General features: G+C 45.5%; 1 protein-coding gene across 1 annotated transcript in view; it reads left to right on the plus strand.

The window, feature by feature from the left end:
• grin2aa (glutamate receptor, ionotropic, N-methyl D-aspartate 2A, a) overlaps window positions 1-21,705 on the plus strand; it is a 411,403-nt gene that overhangs the window by 164,017 nt on the left and 225,681 nt on the right. The window contains 1 exon segment of the mRNA XM_038820557.1: window positions 20,620-21,212. Coding sequence (XP_038676485.1) covers window positions 20,620-21,212 — 593 coding nt within the window.

Consider the following 21,705-nt stretch of genomic DNA (forward strand, 5'->3'; position numbering starts at 1 on the left):
TGACCGCACGGCCACGGCGATTCTCCGGTCACCAGACGTCCCATTTTCGATTGCAGGAGAATCCCGGCCAAGAACTATCCGATAGGAAGAAAAGAACAGAAGGTGCTCATTTCAATTTCAAAGCAGAGTGCTGATCAACCAGTTAAGGCAGCAGGTAGTTAGATTCCTTTCAAGAGACAAAAACAGGTTGTTTTTAAATCACCCTGTCCCATTTAGATCACAGTAAAGAAGATGACAGCACAGGCTGACAGGACATTTTGTACAATTTTTCACTGCATTATGATGCTTTTTCCATTCGAAAAGCACTGTAATACATGGAACCAACTACAAAGGCTGGTCAATGTAAAGGTTAATTGACCTTTAAAGGAAAGATCCCTATTTTGAGTCACTGCTTGAAAAGCACATCTTCAGTTCAATATAGCATTTAATCGTGAAATTTGAAGGTGTGAAAACACTTGACACTTATCTTTCAGAATGTTCCAGAATCCTCAGTAGGCTTTCCATTGCTTACATCCACTCTCAAACCTGGCATGCTTTCAATGGGCTTCTAAAACCCTGCACCACCAGACAAAAATGAAGTGCGGGAGGAAATCCAATTCTGATTTCCCATTTTAAACGGGGAATCTGGGTGCTGGTTTGGCACTCTTAGCATTCCTAATCAGCAAAAAGCTCTGAGGAAACTGGAGCAAGGTCCATAATGCAGGGGGAAATCAGCGTTCCTCCAAAAAGAAGCTGTGTGATCATTTATGCACTGAAATCATGCACACACACCCAGACAAAAATTCAGCCCTTGGAGTTTCATTAATGTTTGTTTTAGAGCTATGCAAATTTGTTGAAATGCCAACAATTCTACTCTTGTTATAGAACCATAGAACCAGACAAATGATACAGTTCAGAATGGGACCATTCGGCCCATCTTGTCCATGCCAACCCAAAGACAGCCAGGTGCCCTTTGTAATCCCATTTTCCTGCACACGGTCCGCAGCACTGCAGTTTACAGCAGTTAAAGTGCAGATCCAGGTTCTTTTCAGAAGAGTTTAGAGTTTCTGCCTCCACCACCAACTCAGGCAGCGAATTCCGGACACCCACAACACTGCGTAATAACATTTTTCCTCATGTCCCCTCTAATCCACTTAGCTTGAATCTATGACCCCTGGCTTTTGAGCTCTCTGCCAAGGGAAACACATTCCTCATGTCAACTCTATCTCTACCTCTCACAATTTTGAATACCTCAATCATGTCACCTCTCAGCCTTCGCTGTTCCAAGGAAAACAACCCCAACCACTCCAATTTCTCGTCGTAGCCACAATTCTCCAGCCCTGGCAACATTCCAGTAAATCTACTCTGCACTCTCTCCAGAGAAATGATATCCTAACTGTAATGTGGTGACCAGAACTGTGCACAATACTCCAGTTGTGGCCTCACCAATGTCTCTACTTATATTTCTACTTTTAAATTCTATGGAGGTGATCAAACAAACGGCACTTGTGGGGCCTCCCAGGGGATCAGAGGCCCCCAGCTGCATGCCCTTTGGACAGGGTGTTACCCTGGCACTGTTGGTGCCATGTGGAAACCCTGGACGTGCCACCTGGGTGCCAGCCTAGCACTGCCAAATTTTCCAAGTGGCATTGCCAGCTAGCAAGGGCACTGCCAGGGTACGAGGCTGGCTGTGCCGCAATGCTGTTGGCATTGGACTAGCAATCCAGAGACACAGGATAATGATATGAGGACCTGGGTTTGGATCCCACCAAGGCAGATGTTGGAATTTATACTCAATCAGGAAATTTCTACTTCCTATCACTTAAGCACTTGTAATCAAAAAGTTTATTCTACAGATTCAGCTAACATTATTATAAACACACACAGTAAGCATTTTATCAACTACAAACATAAATACCCCACACAGCAACAGTACTCTATATTCCTATCAGGAAATAAATGTCTAATTATGACCATGAAACCATTGTCAAGTGTCGTAAAAACCCATCTGGTTCACTGATGTCCTTTAGGGAAGGAAATCTGCCGTCCTTACCTGGACTGGCCTACATGTGACTCCAGGCCCACAGCAATGTGGTTGACTCTTAACTGTCCCCTCAAGGGCAATTAGGGATGGGCAATATATGCTGGCACAGCCAAGATGCCCACGTCCCATGAAGGAATAAATACTATAAAAAGGGTGCCAAGCTGGCAATCGAGCCGGGGGTATCTTCAGCAGGTGTTGTGAGAGGGTGGTGCGGGGGGGGGGGGGGGGTGGGGGGGGGGGGGGGGTGTCGGGGACCTTCCCATAGTGAGTTGGGGCTTGGGAGGTTGGTGTTTGCGTCAGGGGCTCCAGAGATCGGTTTGCCATTGAAAAATTACATCCTGATCTCTCGCTACACTGTGGGGTTCTGGCGAGTGGAGCTCCCCAGTGCAGACAATGGGGCTATGTGTGGCCTCGTCCACCTGTTCCCCAGTGAGGTGCCCTATCGAACCCGATTGCCGTTTATAGCGTTGTGTTTCTCAGCGCCGGAAACATGCAGCTAAACACACTCGCTATGGGACTTTGTTCCCATTTAGTTAAATCGTGCCTCTGCCAATGAAGGAGAGCATTTCATATGCCTTCTTTATAATCTTATCTATCTGGGTGGCATGGTTGCGCAGTGGTTAGAACTGTTACTTCAGATCTCCAGGGTCCCAGATTCGATTCCTGGCTTGGGTCTGTGCAGAGTCTGCACTTTCTTCCCTTGTCTGCGTGGCTTTCCTCTGGGTGCTCCGGTTTCCTCCCACAGTCCAAAGATGTGTAGGTTAGATGGATTGGCCATGCTAAATTTCCCTTAGTGTTCAAAAAGGTTAGGTGGGGTCACTGGGTTACGGAGGTGGTGTGGGCTTAAGTACGGAGCTCTTTCCAAGGGCCGGTGCAGACTTGATGGGCCGAATGACCTCCTTCTGCATTGTGTAAATTCTATGATTCTGTACTGCTACCTGAAGGAACCTGTGCACTTGCGCACCAAGATCTCTTCCTTCTTCGACCCTTTTCAGTATATTTCCTTTTATTGTGTATTCCCTTTTACTGTTTGACCTTCCTAAAAGTATTACCTCACACTTTTCAGAGATCAACTTGTCATGTGAGAGTCCCTTTAAGAAAAGTGTGTTTTATCAAATGGCTGCAGTGATGTCTTTATGTGGGTGGAGCTGGAATGTGATTCTGCCTTTTACTTTTGTTTTGAGCTGGAAACTCTTTTTGGCTCTGTGTTTTAGTTTCACTTTCAGTTGGAGAGCTGCATTCAAACCAAGCAGGTGTCTCTCTGTATGTTAAACAAGCTGTTTAAATCACTTGATAATTTAAAAGCGATAACTGTTCTCTGCAGATAATTCAAACCTACTGTCTTTTGTTAAAAAGTGTTTTGGCTTATGGATGTTGTTGGGGAAGTTACTAAGGGTTACCTATAGAGTAGGTAGCATAGTGGTTAGCACAGTTGCTTCACAGCTCTAGGATCCCAGGTTCGATTTCCGGCTTGGGTCACTGCCTGCACGTTCTCCCCGTGTTTGCGTGGACTTCCTCCGGGCGCTCCGATTTCCTCTCACAGTCCAGAGATGTGCAGGTTAGGTGTATTGGCCGTGCTAAATTACCCTTTGTGCCCAAAAAATATTATGTGAGGGTTACTGGGCTACAGGGATAAGGTAGATACGTGGGCTTCAGTAGGGTGCTCTTTCTAAGAGCCGTTGCAGACTCGATGGGCAGAATGGCTTCCTTCTGCACTGTAAATTCTATTATTTTATGAATACTGTATCTTTTTGGGGGATTATCAGTGTTGGTAGTTGGTAAGATGTTTACTGTGGGTTTATAAAATGGATTCATAGGATAAACATTGTTTTGTTTTAAAAATACTTTAGATCTCTGTTGCATCACACCTGTAAAGTGGGCCCTTGTGTTCCCCTTGACCAAAATCTATTAAAAGTTGTGGGTTAGGTGAACTCCATGATATGCTTTGGTGTTCTCTCAACCCTGGCCCATAACAAATTCCATCTGCTATTTTCCCGCCCACTCCTCTCCAGGTGGTGGTGGCTGTGAGCGCTGGGATTGTGATCAGGAGGACTGGCCTCCAGTGCAGGAATAAGGTCAACGACCTACACCGGGCAGCACGAGGGAATAGACACCAACGGCCCACCCCACCCTGAGAACTTTCCGCCCCCATGCAAGTGTCCACCCACCGACTCCCCATATGATGCCCAAACCTCCCTCCACTCTCCTCTCCCTTCAACTCCCCCAACCCTTTCTTCGCACCCCCACCCCCCCATCACTGTGAATCATGCGTGTGGTTAATGATGTCCTCTCTGTGTCTTCTCAGGAAAAGCTCTCCCACAATTGCTGGGAGAGGGCCCTGAGTGGCAGTGGTGTGCCGGTCATAGGAATCCTCACCAGCTTCAAGGACCAAGCCCTGGAGGTGACCGATATGGCCGAAGTCAGAGCGGTCACCAACACGGAGGCTGGCGGACGCCACAGAGGTGAGGAACCACTGGGCTCCACCCGGAGGACCTGTAAAACTTGAGTTGTTATTGCCTTACTGACTGACCCATCATCCCACTGACCACATGTCCATTCTCCCGCAGGTACTCCAGCCGAGAGCGCCATTACATCCCGGGTGGCCCCCTCTCCAGCCTTCCAGGAGAATCCCTCGGAGGAGAGCTCTGTGAAAGACACGATCAACACATCACAGCTGTCAACCCTACACTCCACCAACGCAGAGACACACACCTCGGTGGGAAAAGTTGGTGGTCAAGCTTCTAAGGCACAATCTGGTGATCACTACACAGCTGATGATGCACATCAGGAGGAGACAGGAACCCCCAGGCGAGTCAGCAGTCGGAGGTCTGCTGGTTTCCTGGACCCAGCTGGGTCCCAGCCAGATGCTGAGCCCATGGAAGAGGTCATACTGGAGCTGATGGAGACCTTAGGGAGCAGTTGGGACATTCAGAGGGAGATGTCAGTGACACTCCAGCAGGTCCATAGCCTCTTGGAGGAGTCCCAGAGGCAACTGGCACAGGAGATGGCACCGGCAATGTGTGATACCAAGGCCAACACCGGTGAGTGCAGTGGAGAGCCTGGTGCACAACGTCGGCACCGAGCAGGAGCCAATGTGGACCCGTCCTATGGAGTGGCGGCTGTGGCCACCAGCACCCCCGAGTTCCACCCCTTTGAAGAAGCCACGGGCAGGGCTGGGCTGTGTGTTGTTATGGGCCAGGGTTTAGAGAACACCAAAATATATGATGGAGTTCACCTGACCTACAACTGTTTATAGTTTTGGTTATGAGGAGCACAAGGGCCTACTTTTCAGGTGTTATGCACCAGAGGCCTTAAGCACTTGTAATCAAAAACAAAGTATATTCTACGAATTCAGCTAACATTTTAGAAACACACAGTAAGCATTTTATCAACTACAAACATAAATACCCCACACAGCTACAGTTCTCTACATTTAACCCTTAATAACTTCCCTTTACTGTTTCACTCAAGTAACAACATCCATAAATCAGACAATCCCTTTTACCACAAAACAGTAGGGTTGAATTCCTTCCAGAACACAGTTATTACTTTGAAGTTATCAAGTGATCTGGAGACACCTTTTTAACATGCAGAGAGAGAGACTCCAAGACCCTTGTAGTCTGAATCCAGCTTCCAACTGTCTAAACCGAAAGTAAAACACAGAGCCACAAACAGCTTCCAGCTCAAAACGAAAGTAAAATCCAGAGCCACCGCCCAGCTCCACCCACACAATGACATCATAGAATTTTTTACAGTGCAGAAGGAGGCCATTCAGCCCATCGAGTCTGCACCAGCTCTTGGAAAGAGCACCCTACCCAAGGTCAACACCTCCACCCTATCCCCATAACCCAGTAACCCCACCCAACACTAAGGGCAATTTTGGACACTAAGGGCAATTTAGCATGGCCAATCCACCTAATCTGCACATCTTTGGACCGTGGGAGGAAACCGGAGCACCCGGAGGAAACTCACGCACACACGGGGAGGATGTGCAGACTCCGCACAGACAGTGACCCAAGCCGGAATCGAACCTGGGATCCTGGAGCTGTGAAGCAATTGTGCTATCCACAATGCTACCGTGCTGCCCATCACTGCAGCCATTTGAGAAGACAAACATTTCTTAAAGGGACATTCCCATGACAATGTGCTGCCGAGAAGTGAGCCGGGGCCCTCGGCCCTGAGCCCACAGAGGACACCTGCCAGGGGCATCGAAGGCCATGGGACGAGATAAACAGCTGGCTGCTTCCACCTCTGATGTGAATCCTGGGGATACACCTAGGCACAGTGGTAGAGCTGGGAGGTCCAAGCACATCGAGGATCACTGAGGGCACTGAGGGAGAGGGTCAAGGGCAGTGGGGGAGAGGGGGCTGGCACCATCAGGAGTTGTACACCTTTGTGCACAACTAGTATGATGCCTCTGTCACTTTCTTCCGCAATGCTGGTCGACCTCAAACCTTTGGCCCATCTCTTCAGGCATCCCCCCTCCCATTAGCACTCACCCACCCTCCGGCCATGGAGATGTCCTCGGAGCTGTGTCCCATCTCCTGGGTGTTTGGATGTTGGCTGCTGTCTGTGTGGTATTGCCTCCTGCTGTGTTCAGGCACAGTGTCCAGGCATCAAGGTGTGTTTGGGATGCTAGGCAATGACTCCCACATGCTACCTGGCCCACCTACCCATGGGAATCCACTTGGTTTGTGTGAAGTGCTCACCTAACCATGATTGCCAATTCCCGATTAGTAATAGCCTTCAGCCATATGGCCAGAGGCCTCGGCAGCCGGTGGGGTTTATGGGTGGTTGGTGGGACAGACGGGCTGGGACAAGGGTTTCCCTCGGAATGGGTACACATGATTCAGGGGTTGGCATGCTGGTGCCATGTGTGGTTGACCCTCGGTTGCCCCCCCCAGCACTTCCACCCCATGCGGTCCACCCTGCGGAGGGTCCCCCACCCCCAGCCGAGGGTCCCTAAGCCCCCCGCCGAGCACTTGGGTGGCAAGCCCACGCCCCTGGGCTTTTTGCCTGTGAGCAAAGATGGCTACTCACCTCCTCGGCTCCCCACAGAACCCCTTCTGCGAGGTTCACGTTTTTCAAAAGGAGTACTAATTGGTGCATGTGTCATCACTCTCTGGGGAGGCCGATGAATCACGGGAGGCCCTTGGATAAGGGGTGACTCTGTCAATTGTATGGAAATAGGGCTAAGTGGTGATAATTCTTGACACGCTAAGGCGAGATCCTGACTTTGCCTACATGAGCGGGCCCCTTGCATCGCAAATGTTTGGCACCTGGCTCGGTTCTCGTTTTCGGCCTCTCCCGCTATTCACTAGCCTTGATTCTCTTGACCGAGAGCGCTACGAGGCTACAGATTCGCGCCCAGTAATTCTCTAAAAACTGCTGGATAATATTAGTCAACAAAAACTTGTAAAATGGTATTTTTGGTCAAAGAAATGTTGCTTGGGTATAGTTTTTTCCTGGAAAAAGCATTATTAGTTAATATATTTGAGTTCAATAGCTTGTGAAACAGCGGAACTTTTATGTTGCAGAACTAATGCATATTTGTTCTTGCTCAGTTGAAAATCATGTTTTGCTCATTCTTATTTTTTCTAACAGCAAGAACCACAAAATAGAAATGGTAATGACTGAATGCTCAATTCAGCAAACTGTTCATTAGTAACCAGTCAGTTTTCTCAAATGGCTAAGTTGATCAATGCACCACTCAGTATGATACTGAACCAATAAGATCAGAAAGGTCCTCGGTTCATTTTGAGTTAGCTGATGAAGAGAATTTCCCGAAACTGAAGAGAATGGCAATAATGGGATTTTCCATGGGGATTCTCTTTTTCTTGTTGTTGGAGGAGAATAACAGTCGGCAATCCATAAGGCAGCCGTATTAGGGCTGTGATGTTTAATTATTGAATATAGTCAAGACCAAGATCACAAGATTTTTGGCACAATGGGAATTAAGGGATTATTGGGATGTTTCGCTCTATTGGGATAGAGATAAAAGGGAATTTGATACAGAAATGTTTTCATGATCTTATTGAATGGTGGGACAGGTTCAAAGTGCCATTGGTGACTGGAATATAGTGGTTATGTTACAGGATTAGCAAATCAGAGGCATGGACGAAAGGGCTGGAAACAAATCAAATCCCATTCTGGCAGATGGTGAATTTAAGTTCAATTTAAAAAATGGAATATGAACCTAACATTAGTAATGATGTCTGTGTAACTACTAGATTGTCATTAAAATCCACCTGGTTCAGTTATATCCTATAGGGAAGGAAATCCGCTATTCTTAGCCAGCCTGACATATATGTGACTCTAAATACCAATATGGTTGACTCCAAAATGGCTGAACAAGCCACTCAGTTGCCAAGAAGTCAACTTACCATCACTGCCCTCTCAAAGGGCAGATGGAATTGACAATAAATGTTGGTATTTCCAGAAACACAATGAAAAATTAAAAAGAAAATGCCTTTTTTATATTTACACTATCTGGGATAGTGAACAAAAGTTGATGATTTATGCAAGAGTAGGCAATTCTTACTGGCAGTGTCAGACAATGAAGGTCCTGTCTCCTGCTCTCATCAGCACTCTTCTGGCTTCTATGAAGATAAGCTGAATGAGAAAGGTGGTGAATTCCCTGCTGTCCATTTTTTCCTCACTATTATACTCACGCAAGGGTCTCTTCACAAATTATCTTTTACTATGAGCACCAATGATTTGTGGTGCAGCTATCCTGTGTCTCTCATCTACCACAGTATTAGCTGAATAGTTTCCCAGGATTTACCTTGCAACCTCTTCCTGCTGTCTCCTCTCCTATGGATTGTCCTTCTTGGCAACTGCATGCTATCTTTTTTCACACCTCACCAAAATGTATTTTACATATCAACACCTGCATATAGCTGCATACAAATTAATGTTATTTAAGCACATTAGGGTAAATCTTTATCCATAGTATTCCTATAGTGCAGAAGGAGGCTATTCAGCCCATTGAGTCTGTACCGACCCTCTGAAAATGCACCCTTCCTCGATTCACTCCCCCCGTCCTATCCCTGTAATCCCATAGCCCCATCTAACCTGCACATCTTTGGACACTAAGGGACAATTTAGCATAGCCAATCCAACTAACCTGTACTTCTTTGGACTGTGGGAGGAAACCGGAGCACCCTGAGGAAATCCATGCAGACATGGGGTGAACGTACAAACTCTACACACAGTCACCCAAGGCCTGAATTGAACCTGAGCCCCTGGTGCTGTGAGGCAGCAGTACTGACCACTGGGCCACCATGCCATCCTTTACCACGTGGGTGATGATCTTGAAGCTTGCCTTTCTTTCATATGATCTGTCTGATTTTCATTCTACTGAAATCAATAGAATTTAATTAAGACAGGCCATAGTGACAGATTGTGTGGAAAAGGGAAATGACATGGAAATGCAAATGAATGAATTCTTCTGGGTTATGTTAGCAAGTTAACACAAACAGTTGAAGAACTCAATAGAATGAAAATTCAGATGGGTTCCAAATGGTAAAGATGAAAATTCTACCCGATTAAGTTTTCATATAGATCAGAAGTCCTATCCTTAATTATTCAATTTTGTACATAAGGACTATATTAATCACTTTTAGATCAGATCTGACATTGCTTTGGTGATAGAGATTATAATATTTCCATAATTATGTGTATGGTCTCTAATCTTGATTAGCCTGTCCCTTTTAATAAATGAGTAATTCCAATAGATAACATGGAAAAAGTGGGACATTAGTTATAAATCTGTCGACATGATATACTGCTCCTTCAAAATCCTCCAACTTGCTAATATCCATAAACCCCAAAAAATCCATCCATTTGCACTGTCAAGTCGTTCTCATTTGCCACATTGTCTGCCATTATGGCCTCGCTTATTAAAGCCAAAGCTCTTTTGTGCCATATTTGTGTATAATCTTGCTCTTCTTAGACTATGTCAGTTAGAGCTACATTTGGGCTGCTTAATCTAATTTCATTTGGAGCCCTTAAAAGTTTTCAGGAGTTGACGGCTTTCATTTAGGATTGAACATAGCTCAAGTCCCCTGGGTGAAAAGCTGTTCTCTTGCCCACACTTGTTACTTTATTTGAGAAATTGAATTCAATCCATGGAATATTGCCTAAAGCCAACTGTAAAACTGAAAAATAGAGCTGACTGACTGAGAAATACAGGTATGTGACAATGCACCAAATTTACCAGAAAAACATCACCACACTATCAAGAAAAATGCCAACGGGATTTTCTCTTGACATCTGCCTAACCCAACTGTAGTATATGATATCCCTCAGCTCTCACGGTTCCATTTTGAAGGTGAGCACATCCTCATTTGATGTGCATACATTAGCTTAGACCAAGTTTTGCTAATGCTAACCTTGAGATAGTGCAAAACAAACACTCTTGAGGAAAATCAAACAGCATAGTAAGGAAATTCATCAGAGTGCTTGGCAAAAGCTCATGCAGACACTCACCCACACACTCCCACACTACCCAGCCTGCCGCGACCTTGCAATTTATTCAGCATATGGGAAATATTTAATGTCTTCCTTTCTCAACAGACCAGGCGTATTTTGCTTTCTGTGGCCTCTGGTACAATGTAGAGTTGATTTTAATTTCATTAAAAGGTATTTGTATCCCATAATGTATATAATTGCGCATTTGTTTATCTAATCACTGTTTTGCGTTCAAGTTAAAAAAGACAGGTATAAGCATAATATACAATATACGAGATCACAGAACACTAGAGATTTGCAAATGTTTCTCATTTAATCCAAAAAAGTTAATGTTTTAAGAATACTGTTATACATATACAAGAAGTAAAATTGATTTTTAGATGAAAATGGGTAATCTATTTACATAAACAAAAATGCTTGGAAATGGGTAAAGGGAAAATATTCATTTGAAATACCAGCAAAAGTCAATTGGGTTTGATGACATCGAATTTGCATTGCAAATTTGCTACAATGCAGATTGTATTGAGTCAAATCCTGTGCAATGTGTTAGGTGCAGATTCTATGCCAACATGTTGTGCCTTACGAAACCTAGATCTGCAATATACAGCACCATTTCTGCTTGGTCTGGAATGAGCGGTATACAGATGCTCAGTTTAACCTTCCAATATTTCATCAAATAGGAGATAGAAATGCACATCGGAAAGATGATGAACAGTCCAGGGGGAAAGCAAAGACAATTTATTCTTCAGAATTTTATATTACATTCGCTGGGGTAGTTCACTTAATACTTCCTGCAGGGTAAACTGCTGCTAAGTAATGCTCATTTCTGTTGTGAATTGCTTGAACTTCTGTGGAAGAAAAAAGGCTGTGGGTTGATCTAATTGATGTCCTTCAAATTATGGAGAGGTTTGATCATGTAGCTGTTGCAAAACATTTTCTACTTGTGAGGAATTCCCAAACCAGGGTCATACATTTAAATTTGAATGTAACAAATTCAATGAGCTATTCAGGAAAAACTTCTTTATCCAGAGAGTGGTTGGAATATGGAACTTCCTATTGTTATGGGCCAGGGTTTAGAGAACCCCAAAGTGTATCATGTAGTTCACCTGACCCACAACTTTTACTAGATTGTGGTTATGGGGCGCACAAGGGCCCAGTCTGCAGGTGTGATGCAACAGAGATCTAAAGTACTTTTAAAACAAAACAATGTTTATTTATGAATCCAGTTAACACTTTATAAACCCACAGTGAACATTTTAACAACTATCAACATCAATAATTCCCACAGATACAATATTCTATAAGTAACCCTTCATAACTTTCCCAACAACAGCAATAATTTCTAAAGACCCTTTTTACAGAAAGATAGCAGATTTAAATTCTCTACAGAAACCAGTATTACTTTGAAATCCTCTGATGAGCTGAAGACAGTCTGTAGTTTGTAGAGAGAGATCATTATACACCTGCTTGCTTTGCCTGCAGCTATCCAGCTCTGAAAACAAAACTAAAACACACTGTAGCTGCCTGCTTAAAATCGAAAGTGAAAGACAGTCAGACCAGCACCACCCACTCTCTGACATCACTGCAGCTGTTTGATAACCACCCATTTCTTAAAGGTACATTCACGACAGCTATTTGATAAACACCCATTTCTTACATGACACTATCACATGGAGCAGTTGAAGCAAATATTGAAGATGCGTTTAAGAGGAAACTAGGACCATAATCCCATGTGGAACTTTACCCACCCACTGGCTGAAAAGTGAGGGATGAACCTGCCTTTGCTGGCCCAGGAAGCCACAACATTGGTTCAAATTCTCCGGTCATTGGGATTCACTTTCCCTGCTGGTAGCGCACCCCCATCATCAGATTTTGGGGTGCCATGGGGTGGTTTCAATGGGAAATCCCATTAACAAGGGGTGAGAAGTTTGATTTCTACCGCCAGCAAACGGTGCACTGCCGAGAAGTATGCAGTTGGGGAACCCATCCCCTTATTTTACTGTTGTAAGGCAGCAGGAAGCAATGGCCACTGCTGGAACTGCAGTCAGTCTATGAGAAAGATCAATAATGGAGGTTAGATAGATAGATAATTAGGTTGGCTTTGCAGGGGTCAGTCCGGCAGGTCCAATGAGTGGGATTGGGGGGGGGGGGGGGGGGGGGGGGGGCGGGAGGGAAGAGGGGGTGGTGTGATGTAGCGGTGGGGGTCAGAGGTAATTGATTCTCAGTAGGAGGACAAGCTGGAGTTGGCCCTTGCTGCTGAGAGGGACTACCCCTCAGTTGGTCACAGGGTTCCCAAACAGAAGGTCCTCCCTCCGCCCCCAAAAGACCACTGCCAAGAAGTCAAGGTTTAGCTGGTAGTTTATCCATGTGGCTTTGGCACTCAGTGTTGACTGGAAGAGGTATTTACTTGGTCACTAAACGGTCACTTAATGGTCTCAATGGTCGAAGGGCGAGTTGGATGCCCAGCACCTATCCTGCTGGTAAAACCCCAGCAGAGACAGGTAGGTAACAGCCAGGTGACAGGCAATTCAACCCTACCATGTCACCTTATTTTAGGCCCACTTTGCCTCCATGGCGACATAACATTCTGGCCTATGTGGGAAGAAAAAAGGAATAGAAGGATCTGCTGATTAGGTCAGATAAAGTAGTGTGGGAGAAGGATCATCTGTATTAGTAATTCCTTTTGAATCAAATGTTCTGTTTCATTGTTGTAAATTCTATATCAAAGAAAAGCCTTGGAAGAGTAGGAACCAATATATAAATTGCTGAAAAAAGAGACATGTTGTCAAAGCTTTTCCTCTTCCACTCATCAGGACAGAGGCAAGCATACCAAATCCAAAGGGAACAACAGTTTTTACTGCATGAGAAGAAGGTGCTGATTGGTTGGCAAGTGGAATGCTATTCCCTGGTTCATTCCCCATGGCAACACCTCTGTTGTTCTTCTCATGCAGTATAAATTATTGTTCCCGTCAGAGATGGTATTCTTGCATTTGGTCTGGTGAGTGCAAGCTGAAATATTTTGACAGCATGTCTCTTTTTCAGCAATACCCAAGTTCTGTACTATCAAACAATTATTAATATTACATTGATTGTACAATTTGAAACTGGAGTGCCCAGACCCTAGACGTTCATGAAAGGAGTCTAGAGAATCTCACCCATTCTCTGTATTTTTGCTTATTGATTGATTCGCAACCTTTTTTGGATGATGTAAACCAACAAGGAAATGTTTTCTCCATCTGTCCTGTAGGGGATTAATGACGCTGGGTGTGATTCAGCGAAGCTGAGTTAGAGCCCGCTGAATGGCATGTTTAGCCGGGTGCGTCTTGGTCCCAGCAGGGCTATTCAGCAGCACTTTGCCATTTTGTTTTGGCCTTGGGGAGATTCTTTCCGCCAAGGCCGCACTTGGAGGAATTTTGGCTCATTTCAGCTTGCCAGCAGGCAAGACTCCTCGCAGACTGGGGTGCCATTTTAGAAGGCATTTTGGAAGCCCCCCCCCCCCCCCTTTCAGCCCCCCCCCCCATGCTTGATCCCCACCGACCTTCGGGAAACCCCCCGAATTCCCCCTCAACCCCCCCCCTCTATCTGGCTAGGCCCCACCGGAGCCTGACCCTTGGCGGTGCCAAACTGGCACCCTGGCACTGCCAGTCTTGCACCCAGACAGTTGCCCTGCCAACCTTTTAATGACACCCTGGCAGTGTCATAGTGGCCAGTTTGTCTGGGTGCACTGGGCAGTGCCAGGGTGCCAGGTTGGCAGTGCCAAGGTTCCTAGGTGCTGGACGAAGTGCTAGGGTACTACTCTACCCTGTCCCCGACTACCAGGTCCAAGTTTGTGTGGACCAGTATTAAACAGCACCCTGGCACGGTTTCCCAGGTGTGGCTGTTGAGTCCCAGGCCCTGGATGAATCCGGAAAACGTATATTAAAATGAGTCGGACAGCTCATTTAAATATGTTGATCTGGATCATGCCCAGTGAAGGCGAGATCCAGATTGCGACCTCTAGCGAGAGTCTGTTGAATCTCGCGAGAAATCCCGCGAGACATATCGAGCATCGCAAATCTCTCGAGAGGCCTCGCGTGAGATTCAACAGCCTCGTCCTGACACCAAGGCCATTATATCATGCCCGTTACCTTTCAGATGTTAGGACAGAGACTCCTCAGGTGTGTTTCAAGTTTTCAAAGGAAAGTTGGATATCACTGACATGGGTAGGTTAGGCCTGTACTCATTGGAGTTTAGAAGAATGAGAGGCGACCTTATTGTTACATAGAGGACTCTCAGGGGGCTTGAGGGAGTAGATGCTGAGAGGATGTTTCCTCTTGTGGGAGAGTTTTGGACCAAGGGCCTGAATCTCAGAGAAAGGCATCGCCTATTTAAGGCAGAGATAAGGAGGAATTTCTTCTCTCAGTGTGTAGTTGTTCTGTGGAATTCTCTACTGTAGTGGGCTGTAGAGACTGGGTCGTTAAGTATGTTCAAGGCTGAGACAGATTTTTAATCAGTAAGAGAATCAAGGATTATGGGGATAACGGGGCAGCACGGTAGCACAGTGATTGGCACAGTTGCTTCACAGCTCCAGGGTCCCAGGTTCGATTCCCGGCTTGGGTCACTGTCTGTGCAGAGTCTGCACGTTCTCCTCGTGTCTGCGTGGGTTTCCTCCAGGTGCTCCGGTTTACTCCCACAGTCCAAAGATGTGCAGGTTAGGTGGATTGGCCATGATAAATTGCCCTTAGTGTCCAAAAAGGTTCGGTTGGGTTACGGGGATAGGGTGGGTTTAAGTGGGGTGCTACTTCCAGGGGCCGGTGCAGACCCGATTGGCCGAGTGACCTCTTTCTGCACTGTAAATTCTATGATTCTATAAGGTGGGAAAGTGGAGTTGAGGATTATCATATCAGATCAATCAAGATCTCATTTAGAATCATAGAATTTACAGTGCAGAAGGAGGCCATTCGGCTCATCGAGTCTGCACCGGCCCTTAGAAAGATTACCCTACTCAAGCCCACGTAGCTACCCTATCACCGTAACCCAGCAACCCCCACTTAACCTTTTAGGACACTGAGGGCAACTTAGCATGGCCAATCCACCTAACCCACACATCTGGGACCCTAGAGCTGTGAAGCAATTGTGCTAACCAGTATGCTACCGTGCTGCTCTAAATTTAATGGTGGGGTAGACTCAATGGGCTGAATGGCCTACTTCTGTTCCTCCATCTTATGGTCTTATAATCACTTGTGGAACACGCCAATTGCTGATCCTGTTGGCTATACTTTTAACCTGCTTGGAAAGACATCTGATAGAAACCAGCAGGATCCTTCTTAAATACACAGACCAAGCTCTGATGATGTCACTGGGCTCCACTGCTACTTTAACTGAATGCCTAAACATTCGTCGTCGCCAGGGCAACCAAGTATGAAAGAGGAGTCAGGCACCTGGAGAGCATTAAAAAGAGGCATCTTTAATTTTTAACCTTCCTGGTTGGACCAGAAGGATTAGGAGTAGGCCCAGCAAGGTAAGGTTAGGGCACCCCTAACCCCAGGTCTGCTCTCTACGCACCCCCCCCCCGTCCATCTATCCCACAACTAACTTGGCAACAAGACCACTTGATGCAACCCGGTGCTGCCCTCACTGAGATTAATCAATTCAGTATGTACCAGGGGTAAGGGAGGCAGCGGCATAATGGTAGTGCCACTTTTAAATAAAGGCCAACATTCCATTTGCCTTCCCTTTTACTCACTTTTTGTATCATATGCACGAGGACCACCAAATCCATTTACGCTGCAGTTTTCAGCTCTGTAAAGACTTAATTACCTGCAAATGCTTGCATTCAAAGTATTGTCTTGCATCTTTGACTTTGTCTATATAAATGTGTCTGGAACCTACCTCTTCATTCACCTGAGGAAGGAGCAGTGCTTCTGACTGTGCTCACCCCAGTCCAACGCCGGCATCTCCACATCATGGCTTCCCATCTATACCCTTGGCAATAGTACGTTAATTTTCTTCATCTAAAGCACTAATATACATTGGGCGTGATTCTCCCGAAAGGGAACAACGTCCTCTAGTGAGCGCATTTAGCCGTGTGTTTCCTGGCACTAACAATGGACAATCAACGTGACTCATGTTGACTAAGGGGCCTGAATGAGCCAAGGCTGCACATAGCTAGATTTTTTACAACGGGGAGCTCTGCTTGCCTTAAGTCCCCATTGTAGTTAGAAATTGAGACACCATTTTTAAATAGCGTCCCAACCTCCGAGGTCCCCAAAAGAGTCCGCAATCTCCCACACCAGCCCGAGTGCAATATGGGAGGTCCTTCCTCCCCCCTGAAACAGCCATGCTGGGCAACCCAGGAACAATAGCATGCACGCAAAAAAAGCCAGCTTGGCACCACCAGGCTGGTACACCAGTGATACTGCCAGGGCACCACCATGCCCAAAGGGCATGCCGCTGGGAGCCTCTGATCCCCTTGGAGACCCCCACAAGTGCCATTTTGTCTTGTCCCGAGGCTCGTCCAAGGTCTCTGAGGCAAAGGAATTGAATCCTAAATCCTCAGGTACCTCAGGAATCTGCACATTAGAGTGAGGCTAGCTGCCTCGCTCTAATATGCAGATTTGTTAAAAGGTGATTCTGCCCATTGTGGGCGGGATTCACATCGCAACGTCTCGCGAGATCTACGAGGCGTTGTGAGGCGGGTAGATCCCGGGAGTGCTCTTCCGGCGCAGCATGGCCGTAGGTTCACGCCCATTGTAAATAATTGTCGCTCCAGCACTGATCCCTGTGGCATTCCACTAGTTACAGGTTGTGCCTAAAAATGCTTCTTTTATCCCAACTCGCTGTCTTCTATTAGTTAGCCAATACTCTATTCATGCCAATATACTACTCCTAGCACCATGGGCTCTTATTTTAATAAACAGCCTTTTGTGTGGTACTTTATCGAACATTTTGTACATCTACTATTTTCTCTTTATCCTGCTTGTTACCACCACAAAGAATTCTAATAAATTAGTCAGACATAATTCCCCCTTCATGAAGCCATGCTGACTCTGCTTGCTTATAGTGTGTATTTCTAAACGTTGTGCAATTGCATGCTCCATAATGGACTGTAATATTTTCCCAATGATAGATGTTAAGCTAACTCGCCTGTGGTTTCCTGTTTATGTCCCCTCCTTTTTGAATAAGGGTGTTACATTGGCAGTTTTCCAATCCTCTGAATTTTTTCCAGAATTTAGGGATTCTTGGAAGAATAGTATCAGTGCATCCACTATATCTGTAGCTACTTCCTTTAATAGCCATGGATGCAACCCATCAGGTCTTGGGAACCTTTTTGCCGTTCGCCCCATTAGTTTCACGAGTGCATTTTCTCTCGTGATAGTTATTGTATTTATTCCTCCCCCCACCCTTGACCATTGATAATTTGATATTTTTGGAATGCCATTTGTGCCTTCTACTGTGAAGACTGACACAAAATATTTATTTAAATCCTCTGCCATTGCCTGGTTCTCCATTATTATTTCTCCAGTCCCGTTCTCTGAGGGGCCTATGTTCACGTTGGCCTCTCCCTTCCTTTTTATATATTTAAAGAAGCTTGCTGTCCATTTTTATATTACCTGCGAGTTTACCCTTGTAGTTAATCATCTCCCCCTTTATTTTTTGTGGTCATATTTTGTTGATTTTCAAAACTTTCCCAATCCTCTGGCCTACTACTAATCTTTGCCACATTATCTGTTTTTTTTTCTTTCAGTTTAATCTTACCCTTAACTTCCTTGGTTAACCATGGTTGATTTATCCCTTTCCTAGAATCCTTCTTCCTTATTGGGTTATATATTTGTTGTGAGTTATAACTGTCAACTTGAACGGTTTTGTTTGGATCATAGATCATAGAATTTACAGTGCAGAAGGAGGCCACTCGGCCTATCGAGTCTGCACTGGCTCTTGGAAAGAGCACCCTACCCAAGCCCACACCTCCACCCTATCCCCATAACCTAGTAACCCCACCCAACACTAAGGGCAATTGTGGACACTAAGGGCAATTTAGCATGGCCAATCCACCTAGCCTGCACATCTTTGGACTGTGGGAGGAACCCGGAGCACACAGAGGAAATCCACGCAGACACGGGGAGAACGTGCAGACTCCACACAGACAGTGACCCAAGCCGTGAATCGAACTTGGGACCCTGGAGCTGTGAAGCAATTGTGCTGATAAGCTGGTTTAAAATTGATTTAAATATTTTCAAACTGACATTGGTACATATGTGTGGTATTAAATCTATAACGTCATGATTTTACCAAAAATCTATTTTGAATCCAAAATGTTTTGGTTCGGTCCTAAATTTGGTCACAGAGAGGAATTTGAATCTTGACGCAGTTAGGATTCTTAGGATGCATTTTTTTTCTTCAGCAAAATGGTACAGCAGTTATGATTTGCAGATTTGCCTATATACTTCCAATGCAGTTTCAAAATAATTTAAACACTTTGCTCTTTGAACCAATGCCAATGATTGCTGCCAAGAACTTTGGTTGGGTGTTGAGAAGCTCCTGCCTACTTATTGGTAGCAGATTGCAGTGAAAAACACCATGGATTAAGAAGGACGAATAGACGCAATTGAGAACATGTTGATTGTTCCTAATACAATGTCATTTTATGTCATGAAAAATTGATCTTTGGGCCCAAAGGTAAGGAAATCTGTCAAACAAGGGGAGCGATTCTAAAGGCATGATTGCCTTGAGTGAAAATCCCTTTTTGGCTGCAAACTCTCACCAGTAAGGACGTGTGGACCTGATTTTCATTAATTTAAATTTATTTTAATATAATTATAAGTCTTAATGCTGTTGCTTCCGGGCATGTTAGATGCACGGGCCCCAGCCCCCCTCACCCAGTTGGTGTTGGCGGTATTGCTTTCAAGATCGAAAATCAGTCATGATGACCATGTCAGGGTTGTGGTGATGCTTGGAGGCCCTGGGGTTGAGGGCTGAGGCTGGGACGTGCCCCCTGCCACTCTGGCAGTGCCAGGAGTCTGTGCCAGGGGCAGTGAGAAGGGCCTCCGAGAGGGGACAAATATTTCCCCATTGGGGGAGGGGTCTTTCCCTTATGTGTAGTGGGGGTGGGAGAGGGGTGCACACTGGAGAACATGTGGGCGGGGTGGGTGGGTGGGAATAGGGTGCAGAGCGCCCTCTCGATACTTCTTTGGTGGGGGGGGGGTTGGGGGGGGGGGGTCGCCCCGAAGCTTGGGAGGGGGGGTCGCCCCGAAGCTTGTGGGGGGAATTGTCCATGGCCTTGGAGGGGTTGGGAGGGACTTCAATTTTCTCGTGATCGGGGCACCCTCTAAAGATGGCACCCCACGATCTGTGTAGCCGAGCTTGCCGGCTCTATGGAGCCTTCACCCCACCAGAGCGACGGCACAAACCATGCCACTCCCAATTTCATGCTGACTAAGTGTCAGAAGATCTGGTCAGAAAACCTGGCTGCATTTCTGGGGAGAAACGGCTTTCAGTCAGAATCTGACAGTTTTTGGAAAATTCCTCCCATTGTCTGTTGAAAAGTGATGACTGGGACAATCAAAATAGCTCCACAGAAGATTGTTGCATTTTTGAATAGAATGTTGGCCTTGTGATGATATGATCTGCATACTCGTCTGCCATTGGGCCAGAACGTCGGCTTACCATTGGCCCTGGTCGGTCATGTGCCTCTCGACCGATTGGCCGAGAGGCTGAGTTAACCACGCCTCTATCAACGAGGTATAAATGCTCAGAAGCCTGACGATCGTTCCTTTCCATTGTAGACGATCGCCAGGCTGTGTTCTAGTTAATTAAAGCCTGACATTGGTAAATCACTCGCCTCGCGTGCAATCGATGGTGCATCAGGCCTCTCTATATTTCTATCCCCAGTTAAGATGCTTTTTAAATTCTGATGTTTTGAGTAAGTTATTATGCACCTGTTTTAATATTTCGTTCTGTGATTCTGCCAAACTTTGTATGAAACTGTTCCTGCGAAGCGCCTTCGGATGTTTACCACACAAAATTCACTATTCAAGTTATTTTGTACCTGACCATTGGAATTTAATTGACTGATATATACAATGAGTCTTATTGACTTTTTTTTTCAATTGTTTCCATTAAAATACCTCTTAATTCAATTGCAGGATCAGAAATCAACATTTTTCCAGTTTGGTGCTTCCATTCACCAACAAGTTGGCGTGATGCTAAATATCATGGAAGAATATGACTGGCACGTGTTTTCAATTGTAACCAGCACCTTCCCTGGATACCATGAGTTTATTAGTGTATTAAAAACTACAGTGGAAAACAGTTTTGTGGGCTGGGAGCTACTCAGTACCATCACGTTAGATGCTGTTGATGGGGATTCAAAGGCTCAAATCCAACTGAAGAAAATACAGTCGTCGGTCATTTTGTTGTACTGTTCGAAAGACGAAGCCATTTTTATACTGGAGGAAGCCCGTTCCTTGGGCCTTACAGGCTATGGTTTCATCTGGATTGTGCCCAGTTTGGTAACAGGTAACACGGACATCATACCGGAGGAGTTTCCAGCTGGGCTGATTTCTGTGTCATATGATGAGTGGGACTACACTCTTACAGAAAGGGTAACAGATGGTGTTGGGATCATAACAACGGCTGCTTCTGCCATGATGGAACAGTATGGATACATCCCTGAAGCAAAGACAAGTTGCTACGGCCAATTGGAAAGGAAAGTTCTTCCATTTCTTTCACTGCACAAGTAAGTTCCTGATTATTATCATTAACAGTTCTGCTGATAACCTACAAGATCACACAGTATTTAACACATCTATATTTAATTCTCTATTAATGAAAAGTGCTAGAATATAAAGAAAACAAAGCAAGGGACAGCAAAATGAACTATTATTTAAATGGTAAACAATTGCAACATGCTGATGTGCAGAGGGACCCGAGTATCCTTGTGCATGGATCGCAAAAACTTGGTTTCCAGATGCAGCAGGTAATTAAGAAAGCAAATGGAATTTTGTCCTTCATTGCTAGAGGGATGGAGTTTAAAAGCAGGGAGGTTATGTTGGAGGTGTATAGGCTGCTGGTGAGGCCACACCTGGAGTACTGTGTACAGTTTTGGTACTCCTTACTTGGAATCACTCACCTGATGAAGGAGCTGTGCTCCGAAAGCTCGTGATTCCATATAAACCTGTTGGACTTTAACCTGGTGTTGTGAGACTTCTTACTGTGCCCACCCCAGCCCA

This window comes from Scyliorhinus canicula, chromosome 15, assembly GCF_902713615.1.
Source record: "Scyliorhinus canicula chromosome 15, sScyCan1.1, whole genome shotgun sequence".
Classification (NCBI taxonomy): Eukaryota; Metazoa; Chordata; class Chondrichthyes; order Carcharhiniformes; family Scyliorhinidae; genus Scyliorhinus; species Scyliorhinus canicula.